The sequence below is a fragment of the Anolis sagrei genome, chromosome X, assembly GCF_037176765.1.
Source record: "Anolis sagrei isolate rAnoSag1 chromosome X, rAnoSag1.mat, whole genome shotgun sequence".
NCBI classification, from domain to species: Eukaryota; Metazoa; Chordata; class Lepidosauria; order Squamata; family Dactyloidae; genus Anolis; species Anolis sagrei.
The window spans coordinates 108,999,890-109,016,548 of NC_090034.1; the positions used below are offsets into that span (position 1 = coordinate 108,999,890).

General features: G+C 56.8%; 1 protein-coding gene across 1 annotated transcript in view; it reads right to left on the reverse strand.

Moving 5' to 3' along the window:
• Positions 1–1,586: 1,586 nt before the first annotated feature.
• Positions 1,587–16,659, reverse strand: part of LOC132782264 (protein capicua homolog) — a 55,460-nt gene continuing 40,387 nt past the window's right edge. Inside the window, 13 exon segments of the mRNA XM_067461176.1 lie at positions 1,587–2,567; positions 2,783–2,914; positions 3,048–3,179; positions 5,466–5,620; positions 5,725–6,017; positions 7,551–8,047; positions 10,400–10,666; positions 11,277–11,431; positions 11,538–11,698; positions 11,991–12,220; positions 12,314–13,598; positions 13,707–13,810; positions 16,232–16,460. Of these exon segments, the coding sequence (XP_067317277.1) occupies positions 2,227–2,567; positions 2,783–2,914; positions 3,048–3,179; positions 5,466–5,620; positions 5,725–6,017; positions 7,551–8,047; positions 10,400–10,666; positions 11,277–11,431; positions 11,538–11,698; positions 11,991–12,220; positions 12,314–13,598; positions 13,707–13,810; positions 16,232–16,460 (3,981 nt within the window). The 3' untranslated portion in view covers positions 1,587–2,226.

Consider the following 16,659-nt stretch of genomic DNA (forward strand, 5'->3'; position numbering starts at 1 on the left):
GAACGTAAACAAAGTCCTCCTGACAAAGAGCCATCCAGCCATAGATAGAGATAAGATATGATTCACAAACACACAGATATAGTATCCTAGATTTGAAAGGGACCCCTAAAGAAGGACAATAGGTTGCATGTTCCAGGGTGGCAAACCAGACACTCTCCACATCAACACTGACAAAGAAACAACAAGAAATACTGGGTTGTTGTAGGTTTTTCCGGGCTATATGGTCAAATTCTAGAGGCATTCCCTCCTGACATTTCGCCTGCATCTATGGCAAGCATCCTCAGAGGTAGTGAGGTCTGTTGGAAGTAGGAAAAAGGGTTTATATATCTGTGGCATGACCAGGGTGGGACAAAGGACTCTTGTCTGCTGGAGCTGGGTGTGAATGTCTTAACTGACCACCTTGATTAGCATTTGATGGCCTGGCAGTGCCTGGAGCAATCTTTTGTTGAGAGGCGATTAGGTGTCCCTGCCTGCTTCCTCTCTGTTGTTGTGCTGTTGTAATTTTAGAGTTTTTTTTAATACTGGTAGCCAGATTTTGTTCATTTTCATGGTTTCCTCCTTTCTGTTGAAATTGTCCACATGACAAAAATCCACAAGAAGCATGTGGACAATTTCAACAGAAAGGAGGAAATCATGAAAATGAACAAAATCTGGCTACCAGTATTAAAAAACTCAAAAATTACAACAGCAAAACAACAGAGAGGAAACAATCAGGCACATCTCAACACCTCTCAACAAAAGATTGCTCCAGGCACTGCCAGGCAATCAACAGAGGTAGTGAGGCCTGTTGGAACTAGGAAAATTGGGTTTATATATCTGTGGAATGACCATGGTGGGACAAAGGACTCTTGTCTGCTGGAGCTAGGTGTGAATGTCTCAACTGACTACCCTGATTAGCATTTCACACCTAGCTCCAGCAGATAAGAGTCCTTTGTCCCTCCACAGATATATACACCCTTTTTCCTAGTTCCAACAGACCTCACTACCTCTGAGGATGCTTGCCATAGATGCAGGCGAAACGTCAGGAGAGAATGCCTCTAGAACATGGCCATATAGCCCAAAAAAACCTAAAACAACCAAATGATTCCGGCCATGAAAGCCTTCGACAATACAAATTCATGCTTTTTCCAAATTCTAATCCAACTCTCCAACAATTTGAGCGACTGTGACCTGGCCCTCTGTTTAAAAAGTGTGAAGACCCCTATCCTAATCAATGCCAAGGCCTAATCAATGAGGCATTCATAGGTTTGGCACCCGAGGGCAGAGAGCAATGTAAACACACCCAACACCACATGCCCTTGTGATTCTCGGTTTCCGTTGCCAAGGCATGAACACTCCAGAGTCCTAAGGATGCCCCGCTGGGCTCCTCTTCGGCAAAGGAGACCCCCGCCCCGATCCCCAATATGGCTGTGATGTCAAGCGGTGTGTGTGTGTGTGTGGAAGGGGGGAAGCCCCACCTCCCAAGCCTTGAGCGTCATGGGATCCCTCAAGGGGATCTGGACCCCGGCCTCTGTTTACCTGTCCGCTCAGGAGAGGAGGAGGAGGGGGGGGGGTCCAGGTGAAGAATGCCAGGCCGGAGCAGAGCGGGTTGTTAAAGAGCTTTAATAGCAGGTGAGGGGGGGCCACCCCGATGCTGCTGCTGAGGAGGAGGAGGAGGGAGGGGTACACATGGTCAACATGTGGCTCTGGCCACCAGGGCACGCACTCACTCGCTCACTCACTCGCTCCGACTCCAGAGTCCGCCTGCCGAGCCCCAAGTCTCTCTCTCTCTGCCCGGAGGGCCCACCGGCCAAGGCAACAGGGGCCCCTTATAGAAGGGCCTCCCTCGCTCCAGGGGCCACCACCGCCTCCTCCTCCTCCTCCTCCATAAGGGACGTCCACGGACCCCCCTCCCGCCCCACGTCTCGATACAGAAGCAGATGTGTATGCGGGACCCCAAAATATTTAACGTTATTAAAAGGAGAGGGACTCGAAAGGAGAAGCGGTCCTCTGGGGGGGGGGGTCTTTCGGGGTGGACCCCAGTCTGCATGTCCTGGGGAGGCTGCCCCCCCCTTCAGCCACCACCGCTGCCGCCGCCTCTTGGGGTCCTTGGGTGTTGGGGGGAGGTCCGCGGGAGGGTGTGCTGGGCCCTCTGTAGCACAGCCAGGAAGGGGCAGAAATGGGGGTGGAGCTCCAGGACCCTCGCAGCCCCTCCCCCTCTGCCTGTCCTCTGTGCAGTCCTGTCGCTCATCTGCCGCTACTTCCGGGCCCGGGGGAGGCCTGTGGGGCCCCTTCCCAGCTGGAGCCAGGGGCCACAGAAGGGCCCCCCGAGGATGATGAGGATGATGCCGCTACCAGCACCGCCACTGCCATGGTCTCCACTGCTGAGGTCCCCGGTTCCTGGGAGGGGGTGTCCAGAGGGGGTCCTTCGGGGGCCCCGATGGGCTCCGGGGTGGTGGGGGGCACCGTCTCGGTGGGGGTGGCCGCCTGCATGATCTTCTGCCGCACCTCCCGGATCTTGAGCTGGAGGCAGACCTTGGTGGGGAAGATGTCCGAGTAGCGGGCCTGGAAGGCGGCTGTGGCCTGGGCTGTGGGTGGGAGGAGGGGGTCAAGCAGAGTGGTCAGTGAGAGAGGGGAGGGTGGGCAGATGGATGGAAAGAGGAGCCCTTGACCGCTGGGAGATGGAGGGGAGGCACCACCCCCCACCTCACACAGCCCTGTCCTAGTAAGGGCAAAGCCTACAGGAACTGACCCTTTGTCCAAGTGTCCAGCGGGGGCCCCATGCCCCTCCCTCCGTCCTTACCTGACGGGAAGAAGCCGTGGTCCTGGAAGAGCTGCATGACGAGGGCTCTCCGCTGGTCAAGCGTGCGCCGCAGGGAGGAGTAGGGCACCTTCTCGTACTCCAGCTCCCCGAGGACGTCCTCCCCGTCGGTCCCTGCAATGGGAGGCAAGAGCCGCAGTGGGCAAGGCCAGCACGACCCTTGGGGGCCGCTCTTCCACGGCCTCCCCCCACGTTGCGCTTCGTTGGCTCCCCAGGCGGCCGGAGTCCTTCCCCGCCCCACCGTTACCTGTCTTGTCGAAGGTGAAGATGTCTCCCTCGCACTTGGCGCTCTTGGGCGTATTGGGCTCCGAGCTGCAGCTGGAGCGCCGGCGCATCTTCCTCTTGGGGGAAATGGGGTCCTCGGTGGAGGAGTCCAGGTCTGGAAAGGAGGCGGCCAAAGCGGAGAGGGTCAGGGTCCAGCCACCCAGGAGACCGGCGAAAGGCTCGCCTCACATGGGAGGTCAGGGCATCCCTCGGCCAGGAGTGCCTGGGTCACTATTTGGGGTCTCCTCCACCTCCACCTTTATTGCGTGGTTGAAATTGTTTTTATATTGTTTCCATATATTGTATTACTATATATTTTAATTTTAATTATTTATTTTTATTTATATTTTATTATAGATTTTAGTTATTTTTACTGCGTTGTCAAAATTATATTTATATTGTTTCCATATATTGTATTATATATTATTTTTATTTATTTATTTATATTTTATTATAGATTTTAATTATTTTTACTGCGTTCTCAAAATTATATTTATATTGTTTCCATATATTGTATTATATATTATTTTTATTTATTTATTTATATTTTATTATAGATTTTATTATAGTTTTTAGTTATTTTTACTGCGTTGTCAAAATTATATTTATATTGTTTCCATATATTGTATTATATATTATTTTTATGTATTTATTTATATTTTATTATAGATTTTATTAGAGATTTTAATTATTTTTACTGCGTTGTCAAAATTATATTTATATTGTTTCCATATATTGTATTATATATTATTTTTATTTATTTATTTATATTTTATTATAGATTTTATTATAGATTTTAGTTATTTTTTACTGCGTTGTCAAAATTATTTTTATATTCCTTCCATATATTTTATTATTATATACTATTTTTCATTTCATTTTTCATGTATTTATTTAATTTTTATTTATTATATTTTATCATTTTTATATATTTTGCTATTATATATTACTCGCTGTTCCCTGTTGTGGCCCAGTCTGCGTCTTATGTGTTTTGCGTGTGTATAGGTGTGTATGTATTTGTATATGTGTGTTTGCATATATATGTGTGTGTGTGTGTGTGTGGTTTTGTGCATGTATTGTAGTTTTTGTTTTTTGGCTTTTTAAGTCTCTTCTGCTGTTTTCCAGTGTTTTTCTGAGTGATGGTCAGTCTTTGGCCTGAGAGGTGTCTTATGTCCAAATTCGGTGTCCATTCGTCCAGTGGTTTTTCAGTTCTGTTCATCCCACAAACGGACATGACATTTTTATTTATATAGACATGCTGTCCCCTGCCATGTGTTGCTGTGGCCCAGTCATAGAATCCTAGAATCCTAGAGTTGGCAGAGACCTCCTGGGCCATCATCCAGTCCAACCCCATTCTGCCAAGAAGCAGGAATGTTGCATTCAAATCACCCCCGACAGATGGCCATCCAGCCTCTGCTTAAAAGCTTCCAAAGAAGGAGCCTCCACCACACTCCGGGGCAGAGAGTTCCACTGCTGAACGGGTCTCACTGTCAGGAAGCTCTTCCTCATGTTCAGATGGAATCTCCTCTCTTGTAGTTTGAAGCCATTATTCCGCGTCCTAGTCTCCAAGGAAGCAGAAAACAAGCTTGCTCCTTCCTCCCTGTGGCTTCCTCTCACATATTGATACATGGCGCTCATCATATCTCCTCTCAGCCTTCTCTTCTTCAGGCTAAACATGCCCAGCTCCTTAAGCTGCTCCTCATAGGGCTTGTTCTCCAGACCCTTGATCTGCTCCCTCCTCCCTGTGGCTTCCTCTCACATATTCATACATGGCTATCATATCTCCTCTCAGCCTTCTCTTCTTCTGGCTAAACATGCCCAGCTCCTTAAGCCGCTCCTCACAGGACTTGTTCTCCAGACCCTTGATGATTTAAGTCGCTCTCCTCTGGACACATTCCAGCTTAGAGTCAATTGTGGTGCCCAGAATTGGACACAATATTCCAGGTGTGGTCTAACCAAAGCAGAATAGAGCATGGGGAGCATGACTTCCCTGGACCTAGACACTAGGCTCCCCTTGATGCAGGCCAAAATCCCATTGGCTTTTTTTGCCGCCACATCACATTCCTGGCTCATGTTCCCCTTCCTCCCCACGAGGACTCCAAGATCTTTTTCACACGTACTGCTCTCGAGCCAGGCGTCACCCATTCCGTATCTTGGCATTTCATTTTTTCTGCCAAAGTGGAGTATCTTACATTTGTCACTGTTGAACTTCATTTTGTTAGTCTATGTATATGTGTTTTGTGTGTGTATATATATTTGTGTATATGTGTGTATATATTTGTGTATCTGTGTATTTATGTGGTTATGCGCATGTATGTTTTATTCTTTGGCTTTTTAAGTCTCTTCCGCTGTTGACAGCCGTGTCCCCCCCTCCCTCTCCCCTCCCCCCCCAACTACTCACCTGTGGAGTTCTTGCGCTTCTTGCGGTAACTGCCCAGGATGGCGCGAGGGGAGGTGGCCAAAGACTGCAGGGTCGGGGAGGGCAGCACCTCTTCCGGCTTGAACTCGGGCAGCTCCGCAAAGCGCTCCTCAAAGTCCACCTCCGAGAGGACCCTGCTGGGGGGCAGAGAGGGCGAGCGGGGTCTCAGGGGCGCTGCCTCTCCCCTCCTCCAGACCCCCCTCCCAGCACCCCCCCCCAATCCATCCCCACGGTCACTCACTTGTCCACCGAGTCAAAGGTCTTCTTCAGCGGAGGGGGGCGGACCTTCACCTTCTTGACCACCGGCCCTTCCTTGGGCTCGGGCCCCTCCGACGTGGACGCTGAAGTTGTTGCCGGGGGTGGGGCCGAGGGTGCCGCCACCGCCCCCCTGGAGCCCTCCCCGAAGTTTGAGGGAGCGGGGCTGAGTGCGGAGGATGAGGATGGGGGGGCCGCGGGGGGCGCTGCTGCGGGGGGCTCCGGGCGGACATCGGGGGTAGCGCCCCGCCAGTCGGGAGAAGAGGGCAACCGCTGGGCCTGAGGCAAAAGAGAGGATGACCAATTAATCGGGTACTTTTGATTACAAAAGTGTGAGTCAAGCACTGAAAGAGTGAGTAGGCCGAAGCCTGTATGAGTCAGTGGGCCAAAACTAGTGTCGTCCTGAGAGTGAGTAGACCGCAGCTTGTTAGTCAATGGGCCAAAGCTAGTGTTGCCCTGAGAGTAGGCCGAAGCCTGTCAGAGTCAGTGGGCCAAAGCTAGTGTCGCACTGAGAGTAGGCCGAAGCCTGTTAGAGTCAGTGGGCCAAAGCTAGTGTCACCCTGAGGAGAGCGAGTAGGCCGAAGCCTGTTAGAGTCAGTGGGCCAAACTAGTGTCGCCCTGAGGAGAGTAGGCCGAAACCTGTCAGTCAGTGGGCCAAAGCTGGTGTCGCCCTGATGAGAATGAATAGGCCGAAGCCTGTTAGAGTCAGTAGGCCAAAGCTCGTGTTGTCCTGAGGAGAGCGAGTAGGCTGAAGCCTGTATGAGTCAGTGGGCCAAAACTAGTGTCGTCCTGAGAGTGAGTAGACTGCAGCTTGTTAAGTCAGTGGGCCAAAGCTGGTGTCGTCCTGAGGAGAGTAGGCCGAAGCCTGTTAAGAGTCAGTGGGCCAAAGCTAGTGTCATCCTGAGGAGAACGAGTAGGCCGCAGCCTGTATGAGTCAGTGGCCCAAAACTAGTGTTGCCCTGAGAATGAGTAGGCTGCAGCCTGTTAGAGTCAGTGGGCCAAAGCTGGTGTCGCCCTGAGGAGAGTAGGCCGAAGCCTGTTAAGAGTCAGTGGGCCAAAGCTAGTATCATCCTGAGACTGAGTAGGCCGAAGCCTGTTAAAAGTCAGTGGGCCAAAGCTAGTGTCATCCTGAGGAGAACGAGTAGGCCGCAGCCCGTTAAGAGTCAGTGGGCCAAAGCTAGTGTCGCCCTGAGGAGAGTGAGTAGGCCGAAGCCTGTTAGTATTAGTTTGCCTCAGTGAGGGAACTCCTCAGTCAATGTCAAGAGGCTTCTTTGTGTGGTAGGCCTCACAGTATGATGTGGAATGAGAGAAGCCTTGTATGGGAAGCTCCAGGGTACGTTTGGTGCGAGAGGAGCCTCTGTCAGAGCGAGGCTGTTTATCTGCATGAGGAAGAAGCCCAGCATGGAAGCAAAGAAGGAAGTATCAAGGACTGTTGTTATTGTAAGTAGTGCAACTATATTATTTTACTCCTTTGGAAGAGGTAGTAGCATTGGTCCGGGTGTTTTTGTTCTTTTCATCACTTGTTGCTGGGTCACACTGCTCTGCTAATGAGTGACCCTACTGTGCATTTACGAGGAGGGGTCTTTTGTTCATAAACCCACTCCCCCCACGCTGCTCTCCTAACCAAATTAGGGCGTGCCTAAGCATCGATGGCATCTCAGAATTGAAGAAATACACTATTATTCCCCCCTCTCCCCCGCTACCCTTTCCCCTAAATTACCCCCCCCCCCAAATTACTGTTCCCTCTGCCTCGTGAAGGTAAACGGCGTTTTTGGGGAGCAGGGGGAGGTTAATATGCCGTAACAGACCCACCGTTTCGGCCCCTTTGCCGCCCGAAGGAGGGGCAGGGAGGGCCTCCCGGGATGCTCTCTCTTCGCCGGGCCCCACGGCCGCTTCCCGGTGGCCCCAGGCGTCTGTGGCAGCGGACTCGGTGGCGGGCTGTGTCTGTCGTGGCGACGGAGGGGACACGGGCTCCCAGGTCTCTGTCCTCTTGGCCTCGGGGCCCTGCTCAGCAGGGGAGGGGGGCGGCAGGGGGGGCTCCTGGGGGCCCCGCTCCGTGACCTCCGCCTCCTGCTGGAACCGTGCCCCACAGGGCTCCTGCTGCGGGTGATGCGGCGGCTGCGGATGATGATGCTGCTGTGTTGCCTGTGCTGGCCCCAGGGAGGCCCGGGGGGTGCTGGGGGAGGGGGCCGCCTCGTAAGAGCCCACCGGGATGCTGGCGATGGCGGCCTTCACCCGCTGCGGGGTCTTGAGGGGCGGGCGCTGAGGGGGCCGGGCGGCGGATGAGGACGGAAGAGGCGGCGGAGGGGCTGCAAGGAAAACCCAGAACAGAGTGGGTGCGCTGTGTGGTTTCTAGGATTTGGGGCCACTTCTTTGGCCCTGTATTCCCCCCCCCCATGCCTTCCTTCCTTTTTGGAAGGTGACCTCTTTGACCTCTATCCCCTCCATGCTGTACCTGTGGAGACCCCCATTCCCTGGCCGGGCCCCCCAGGGGAAGGGGCTGCAAGGGGAACACAGAACAGAGTGGGTGCGCTGTGCGGTTTCTGGGATTTGAGGCCACTTCTTTGGCCCTGTATTCCCCCCCCCCCATGCCTTCCTTCCTTTTGGGAAGGGGACCCCTTTGACCTCTGCCCCCTCCATGCTGTACCTGTGAAGACCCCCATTCCCTGGCCGGACCCCCCAGGGGGAGGGGCTGCAAGGAGAACCCAGAACAGAGTGGGTGCGCTGTGCGGTTTCTAGGATTTGAGGCCACTTCTTTGGCCTTGTATCCCCCCGCCTTACTGTTGGGGAGGGGACCTCTTTGACCTCTATCCCCTCCATGCTGTACCTGTGGAGACCCCCATTCCCTGGCCGGGCCCCCCAGGGGGAGGGGCTGCAAGGAGAACCCAGAACAGAGTGGGTGCGCTGTGTGGTTTCTGGGATTTGGGGCCACTTCTTTGGCCCTGTATTCCCCCCCCCCCATGCCTTCCTTCCTTTTGGGAAGGGGACCCCTTTGACCTCTGCCCCCTCCATGCCATACCTGTGGAGACCCCCATTCCCTGGCCGGGCCCCCCAGGGGGAGGGGCTGCAAGGAGAACCCAGAACAGAGTGGGTGCGCTGTGTGGTTTCTGGGATTTGGGGCCACTTCTTTGGCCCTGTATTCCCCCCCCCCCCATGCCTTCCTTCCTTTTGGGAAGGGGACCCCTTTGACCTCTGCCCCCTCCATGCCATACCTGTGGAGACCCCCATTCCCTGGCCGGGCCCCCCAGGGGGAGGGGCTGCAAGGAGAACCCAGAACAGAGTGGGTGCGCTGTGCGGTTTCTAGGATTTGAGGCCACTTCTTTGGCCTTGTATCCCCCCGCCTTACTGTTGGGGAGGGGACCTCTTTGACCTCTGCCCCCTCCATGCTGTACCTGTGGAGACCCCCATTCCCTGGCCGGGCCCCCCCAGGGGAAAGGGCTGCAAGGAGAACCCAGAACAGAGTGGGTGCGCTGTGCGGTTTCTAGGATTTGAGGCCACTTCTTTGGCCTTGTATCCCCCCCGCCTTACTGTTGGGGAGGGGACCTCTTTGACCTCTGCCCCCTCCATGCCGTACCTGTGGAGACCCCCAATCCCTGGCCAGGCCCCCCAGGGGGAGGGGCTGCAAGGGGAACACAGAACAGAGTGGGTGCTCTGTGTGGTTTCTGGGATTTGGGGCCACTTCTTTGGCCCTGTATCCCCCCGCCCTCATGCCTTCCTGTTGGGTAGGGGACCTCTTTGACCTCTGCCCCCTCCATGACGTACCTGTGAAGACCGCCATTCCCTGGCTGGGCCCCCCAGGGGGAGGGGCTGCAAGGAGAACCCAGAACAGAGTGGGTGCGCTGTGCGGTTTCTAGGATTTGAGGCCACTTCTTTGGCCTTGTATCCCCCCGCCTTACTGTTGGGGAGGGGACCTCTTTGACCTCTGCCCCCTCCATGCTGTACCTGTGGAGACCCCCATTCCCTGGCCAGGCCCCCCAGGGGGAGGGGCTGCAAGGGGAACACAGAACAGAGTGGGTGCGCTGTGTGGTTTCTGGGATTTGAGGCCACTTCTTTGGCCTTGTATCCCCCCGCCTTACTGTTGGGGAGGGGACCTCTTTGACCTCTGCCCCCTCCATGCTGTACCTGTGGAGACCCCCATTCCCTGGCCAGGCCCCCCAGGGGGAGGGGCTGCAAGGAGAACCCAGAACAGAGTGGGTGCGCTGTGTGGTTTCTGGGATTTGAGGCCACTTCTTTGGCCCTGTATTCCCCCCCCCCCCATGCCTTCCTTCCTTTTGGGAAGGGGACCCCTTTGACCTCTATCCCCTCCATGCTGTCCCTGTGGAGACCCCCATTCCCTGGCCGGGTCCCCCAGGGGGAGGGGCTGCAAGGAGAACCCAGAACAGAGTGGGTGCGCTGTGCGGTTTCTGGGATTTGAGGCCACTTCTTTGGCCCTGTATCCTCCCGCCTTCCTGTTGGGGAGGGGACCCCTTTGACCTCTATCCCCTCCATGCTGTACCTGTGGAGACCCCCATTCCCTGGCCGGGCCCCCCAGGGGGAGGGGCTGCAAGGAGAACCCAGAACAGAGTGGGTGCGCTGTGCGGTTTCTGGGATTTGAGGCCACTTCTTTGGCCCTTACTGTTGGGGAGGGGACCCCTTTGACCTCTGCCCCCTCCATGCCGTACCTGTGGAGACCCCCATTCCCTGGCCGGACCCCCCGGGGGGCTGGGTGCTGCCCCCCGCCTTGGGCAGGATGGCGGCGGGAGAGGCGGGGGCGGCAGCCACGGTGTAGACCACGCTGTGAGCGGCCGGTGGGGCGGCAGGGTTGGTCCCGGCGGGGCTGGAGTAGATGGCGGTGATGACGTGGCCCTGCCCGGCACAGGAGGTCGGCAGCTGGGGGCTCTGCAGCGGGGAGACCCCCACTTGCCCCGGGGCCAGGAGTGAGCCTTGGCCTGCGGGGAGAAACGAGTGCTTTATAAAGCGACATTTCAATAATATTTCTGTTGGGTTGTTGTAGGTTTTTCCGGGCTATATGGCCATCTCCTGGAGGCAATTTTGCTAAAATTAGTCCTGGAAGAAAAGGCCCTTCTGGACTCTGCCGGCTTTGCCTTCTTCGCCCACCAAAGGAAGTTGTCTAGGAGTCCCGGGGAATTCATAGCTCTATATTTATATACATCTATACATACGTACACACACACACATATATATACTGCCTGAAGAGGGAAATATTTGGAAATGGAGGTGCCTCCTTGTCTTTGGGGTCACGCCTTGCATTCCTGCGGGACAAAGATGCAAATGGTGGGATTGCAAGGGTCAATTGGTCAGTTTTGTAAATTGGCCAGAAAATCGCCTCCAGGACATGGCCATATAGCCCGGAAAAACCTACAACAACCCACTGATTACGGCCATGAAAGCCTTCGACAATACAATATTTCTGTTTATAGGAGTTTTGCAATGCAGGGAAAATTATTATTATTACTATTATTATTGAGAGAGAGATGGGGGGCTCAGCCCCAGAGGCCCCCTGAGTCCTCGCTTCCCTCCCTCCAGGTGGGGTCTTACCTTGGAGCAAGGGTTGGACGATGGCCTGCCCGTTTGGCCCGATGGTGGTGAAGCCCAGAGCCATCTGCGCAGGGCCAATGGGGGACTGGACGTAAGTGGCCGCGGCTGGAGGGGTGCTGGGCTGCGCCTGGGGGGCCGACTGGACGTAGGTGATCCTGGGCAGAGGGGGGGGGAGTGAGGGAAGGGTCACTACTGCAGCCAAAGGGGTTTCGTCATGCCCAACACGCGTGTCCGTGTCCCCCGTCAGAGCCCTGTCCGCACCTGGTGGAGGAGGAGGGCAGCAGAACCTTCTGGGCCTGGGTTCCCATGGCGACGGTGGCCCCCTGCAAGGCGGCTGGGCTCAAGGGGGGCACCAGGGTGGCCGCGCTCTGCGGAGGGGGCTGCGGGTGGACCACCGGGTGGACCGGGGTGAGCTGGATGATCTGGAAGGAAGGCGGGCACCGTCAGGGGAGCCCCTGCTGACCAACCCCACTGGCCCTCAGGGAAGCAAGTGGAATCCCGCTGAGCCCCAGATCAAGGGGGGGGGGAGGGAAGGGGGGAGGGTCCCTGGGTGGGAGGCAAGGGGATCTGTGGGGACCTGTGGGGACCCCCTTCTATCCTGCACAACCCTGTCCGGAGCACCTTTCACAGAGAGGCTCCTGTCGTTCCTTGCAGCCCCCTCCCCACCTCAACGCAGACCCAGACCCAATTGCGGGGGGGGGGGGGGGGGCTGACCTTGCTGGCGGCCTGGCTCCCGTTCTGCACCGGGACCGAAAACGGAGGGGAGACCAGGGGCAGCTGGGTGGCCGTGGTGGTCCGGACGGCTACCTGTGGGGCGGCCATGGGCACCAGGACCTTGCCCTGCACCTGCAGCCCCGCGGGGGGCACGGCCGTTCCAGGCGCCAAGGGGGGGTGATGGGCCGTGCTGCCCGGTGAAGGGGCCTGGACCGGAGACACCGATTGCGCTGCAGGGAGGGAGGAGAGAGGGACAAGGATGAAACAAGGAGATCCCCCTCCCCACAAGATGCACACAGGTAGGCAAGCGCCCCCCCCCTCACCTTTGGGTGCGGAAGCCATGATGGTGACACTCCCGCCGCCGCCACCGCTGTTCCCAGGTCCTGGCTGGAGGATGGGGAAGGGGGTCTGGGGGGCAGCCAACACCTTCCCATTGGCCGGCGGGAGGGTGAAGTGGATGCTGGGGGGCGCTGCCGCCGCTCCCTTCCCCCCGGCGGAGGAGACCTGCAGCGGCTGCGGCAGCGAGGGCAGGATGTACTGGACCTGCGCGATGCCCCCCGCCTTGGCCCCGGTCCCCGAGAGCAGGCTTTGCGGCTGGAGAAGGCCGAGCGGGAGGGGCCCGTTGGGGCCAGGGGGGCTCTGGGCGATGAACTGCACGGCAGGTGCGGGTGGGGCCAGGGCAGCCCCCGGGGGGAGTACTGCCACCGGGACCCCCGCCCCCCCAGCGCCCCCCTGTGCCCCCACCAGCAGGTTGGTCACCAGCCCCCCTGGCCCAGCAGGAGGGCCCTTCCCCACGGCGGCCAGGCCCGGCCCCAGGAGCGAACTGGTCAGCAGGTGGGAAGAGGAGGGGGGCTGGACGTTGCCGCTGGAGACGGGCGGTGGGGGGCCCTTCTTCTCCGCATAAAACACCCCCACGCGCCCCACGGAGAGGCCCCCACCCTCAGATTGCTTCACATTGATCTCCGTCGGCGGGTGGGGGCTGAGCAGGGGCGGCCCCTCCCCGGACCCCCGCAGGAAGGATTTGCTGGCGATGGGCACCGGGGTGCTGCTGACTGGCCGGACCACGTTGGTGACCACGGTGGAGGCCGCTCGAGTCATGCCGTGCGGAGTCCCGCTGTAGCCGATTACACCCCCGCCCAGGGGTCCCGTGGAGGGGGCCGTCACCAGCACCGTCCCCGAGGGCAAGCGGGCGGCGTCCGGCAGCACCACCGCCTGAACCAGGCCCCCGCCGGCCGAGGAGATGACCGAGTGCAGGGGGGCTGCTGCCCCACACTCCGGCCCGGCACTGTCTGCCCGTTTCCGCCGGTATGACGCCGCGGCCAAAGAGGGGTCGAAGCGGGGCTCCGGCCGCTTGGCTGCAGGTGCGTTGCTGATTGGTCGGGGCGCCCCGCGTGAGTCCTGGGCCTTGAAAGACGAGGAGGAGGGGCTGGGTGCCGCCTGGAAAGAGCCGTAGGGTTTGGGGAGGAGGGGCTGCTGCTGCTGGGGGTCGTGGCCGGACGTGGGCGGGGGAGGGGGGTCCAAGTCCAGGGCCGGAGGGGGAGGGGGGCCGGAGGCTGGAGACGGGGCAGCCGAGCGGATGACCGGGGAGAAGCGCTTCCGGGCAAAGTCCTGCAAGCGAAGGAGAGTCTGCCATTAATAGGGTTCCGGGGCCAAATTAACCCTAATTCCCCCCAGTAGCGACACCCCCCCGCCCACAGCTTCTGCAACCCCGCTGACCTTCCCCTCGGGCCCCTCCCCCACGGAGCCCTCGCTGTCCTCGCTGTCCGTCACCCGCTCCTTGCACTTCAGGTCCACGTCCGGAGGGTTGAACCCGTCTTCCGCTGAAAGGGGGCAAAGTGAGGGAGTGAGTGAGCGAGAGGCCTTCACACACATACACAGAGAGGGTGTCCCCCCCTTCCCAAAACTCCCAGGAGAGACAGACAGTGGGATTTATTTATTTATTTACTGCGCTTATATACCGCAATTCTCAGCCCCCAAGGGCGACTCATTGCGGTGTACAACAATCTACAAAGCATAGTGCAAAACAGTGTGCAATTCATCATAATTCATCATAAAAACATCTTAACAGACAACAACATTACTACAAATTTACTACTAAATTCCGAATCGTCTCATCGTCAAGCCACAATCCGATCTCATTTCCGGTGTTCCATTCCTATGGTCAATTGCCAATCATAGAATCATAGAATCAAAGAATTGGAAGAGACCTCATGGGCCATCCAGTCCAACCCCCTGCCAAGAAGCAGGAATATTGCATTCAAATCACCCCTGACAGATGGCCATCCAGCCTCTGTTTCAAAGCTTCCAAAGAAGGAGCCTCCACCACACTCCGGGGCAGAGAGTTCCACTGCTGAACGGCTCTCACAGTCAGGAAGTTCTTCCTAATGTTCAGATGGAATCTCCTCATTGCACTATTGATCAAATGCCTTCTTAAATAGCCAGGTCTTTAGCTTCCTGCGGAATATCATCAGGGAGGGGGCTAGCCTGATGTCCACGGGAAGGGTGTTCCACAGCCGAGGAGCCACCACCGAGAAGGCCCTATCTCTCGTCCCCACCAGCCGTGCATGTGAGGCAGGTGGGATCGAGAGCAGGGCCTCCCTGGAAGATCTCAAAGTCCTCGTGGGTTCATAGGCCGAGAGGCGGTCAGTTAGGTATCTTGGGCCGGAACCGTTTAGGGCTTTATAGGCCAATGCCAGCACCTTGAATTGAGCCCGGTAGCAGATCGGCAGCCAGCGGAGCTGGTACAGCAGGGGGGTTGTATGCTCCCTACGTCCCGCTCCTGTTAGTGTCATGGCTGCTGCACGTTGGACCAGTTGGAGCTTCCGGGCCGTCTTCAAGAGCAACCCTACGTAGAGAGCGTTGCAGTAGTCTAAGCGGGATGTAACCAGAGCGTGGACTACCGTGGCAAAGTCAGACTTCCCAAGGTACGGGTGCAGCTGGCGCACGAGCCTAAGCTGGAGGGATGGGGAGGGAGGGGCCAGCAGAGGAGGAGCGGGCTCTTATCCCAGAGGCAGGATTACGGCAGACCTTCAAATACACTGACCGCAGATGACAGTGCCAATACAGCAGGGATTTGGGGGCTGGGGGGGGGGGGGGAGCTGTGCTCCAACGGCAGCTGGAACGGCGGCAGGAAAATCCCAACGACTGGTCTGTGTCCACAAAAAAGCCCGCTCAAGGCAGGCAAAGCAAACATCGGGATTTAAACCCCGCGGGCATAAACAGAAGCCCCGAATGACGTGAAGGCCACAGCCGTAAAGCCACCATCAAATCAGCCTCACCCTCTGAATCACTCATTTCGGACATTGGCATGAACCCCCCCGTTTGGCTGGTTCTGCTTCTCTGAGGGGACGCCTGGCTCGAGAGCAGTAAGATACAGAATGGGGGACAATGCCTGGCTCGAGAGCAGGACGTGTGAAAAAGATCTTGGAGTCCTCGTGGGGAGGAAGTTAAACATGAGCCAACAATGTGATTTGGCGGCAAAAAAAGCCAATGGGATTTTGGCCTGCATCAAGAGGAACCTAGTGTCTAGATCCAAGGAAGTCATGCTACCCCTCTATTCTGCTTTGGTTAGACCACTTTACCTGGAATATTGTGTCCAATTCTGGGCACCACAATTCAAGAGAGATATTGACAAGCTGGAATGTGTCCAGAGGAGGGCGACTAAAATGATCCAGGGTTTGGAGAACAAGCCCTATGAGGAGCGGCTTAAGGAGCTGGGCATGTTTAGCCTGAAGAAGAGAAGGCTGAGAGGAGACATGATAGCCATGTATAAATATGTGAGAGGAAGCCACAGGGAGGAGGAGGGAGGGAACTTCCTTTCTGCTTCCTTGGAGACGAGGACGAAATGGAACAATGGCTTCAAACTACAAGAGAGGAGATTCCATCTGAACATTAGGAAGAACTTCCTGACTGTGAGAGCCGTTCAGCAGTGGAACTCTCTGCCCCAGGGGGAGTGTGGTGGAGGCTCCTTCTTTGGAAGCTTTTAAGCAGAGGCTGGATGGCCATCTGTCAGGGGTGATTTGAATGCAATATTCCTGCTTCTTGGCAGAATGGGGTTGGACTGGATGGCCCATGAGGTCTCTTCCAACTCTTTGATTCTATGATTCTATGATTCTATGAGGGAAAGGGAATGGACGCGCCAGGGCATCCTGCCCTCTTCGGAGCGCTGGCCTGACTTTCCCGGCATATTCCCAGCAAGAGGTCGAAATCCAAGGAAGGTAAAGAGCCGAGGATATGCTCACCGATGACGTCGTCATCACCCTCCTCCTCGCAGATGACCATCCGCTCCTCGTCGCTGGTCATGTCCTCGCTGGTGGTGCGCTGGGAGCGGGAGGTGCGCGAGGCGTGTGGCGGTGGGGGCAGCAGCGGGTGCCGGGGCCCCTCCCCTGGCTGCGCGAAAGGCGACCCCGAAGGCACCAGCCCCACAAATGGGCCCTTCCCACTGGAGAAGAGCGGGGGCCCCGGACACACCTGTGGGGGAGGTAGCACAAGGAGACCCTCAGAGACACACCCCAAGAGGAGGACAGGTAGCGGGTGGGACAGGGTGGGTGGGCGGGAGGGGCTGCGGCCCAGAAATACACGCTTCTCCCACCTCAAGGACTGCGCTTGACCGGCACACCCATGAACATCTTTCCATATCTATATATCTAACCCAGTGTTTCTCAACCTG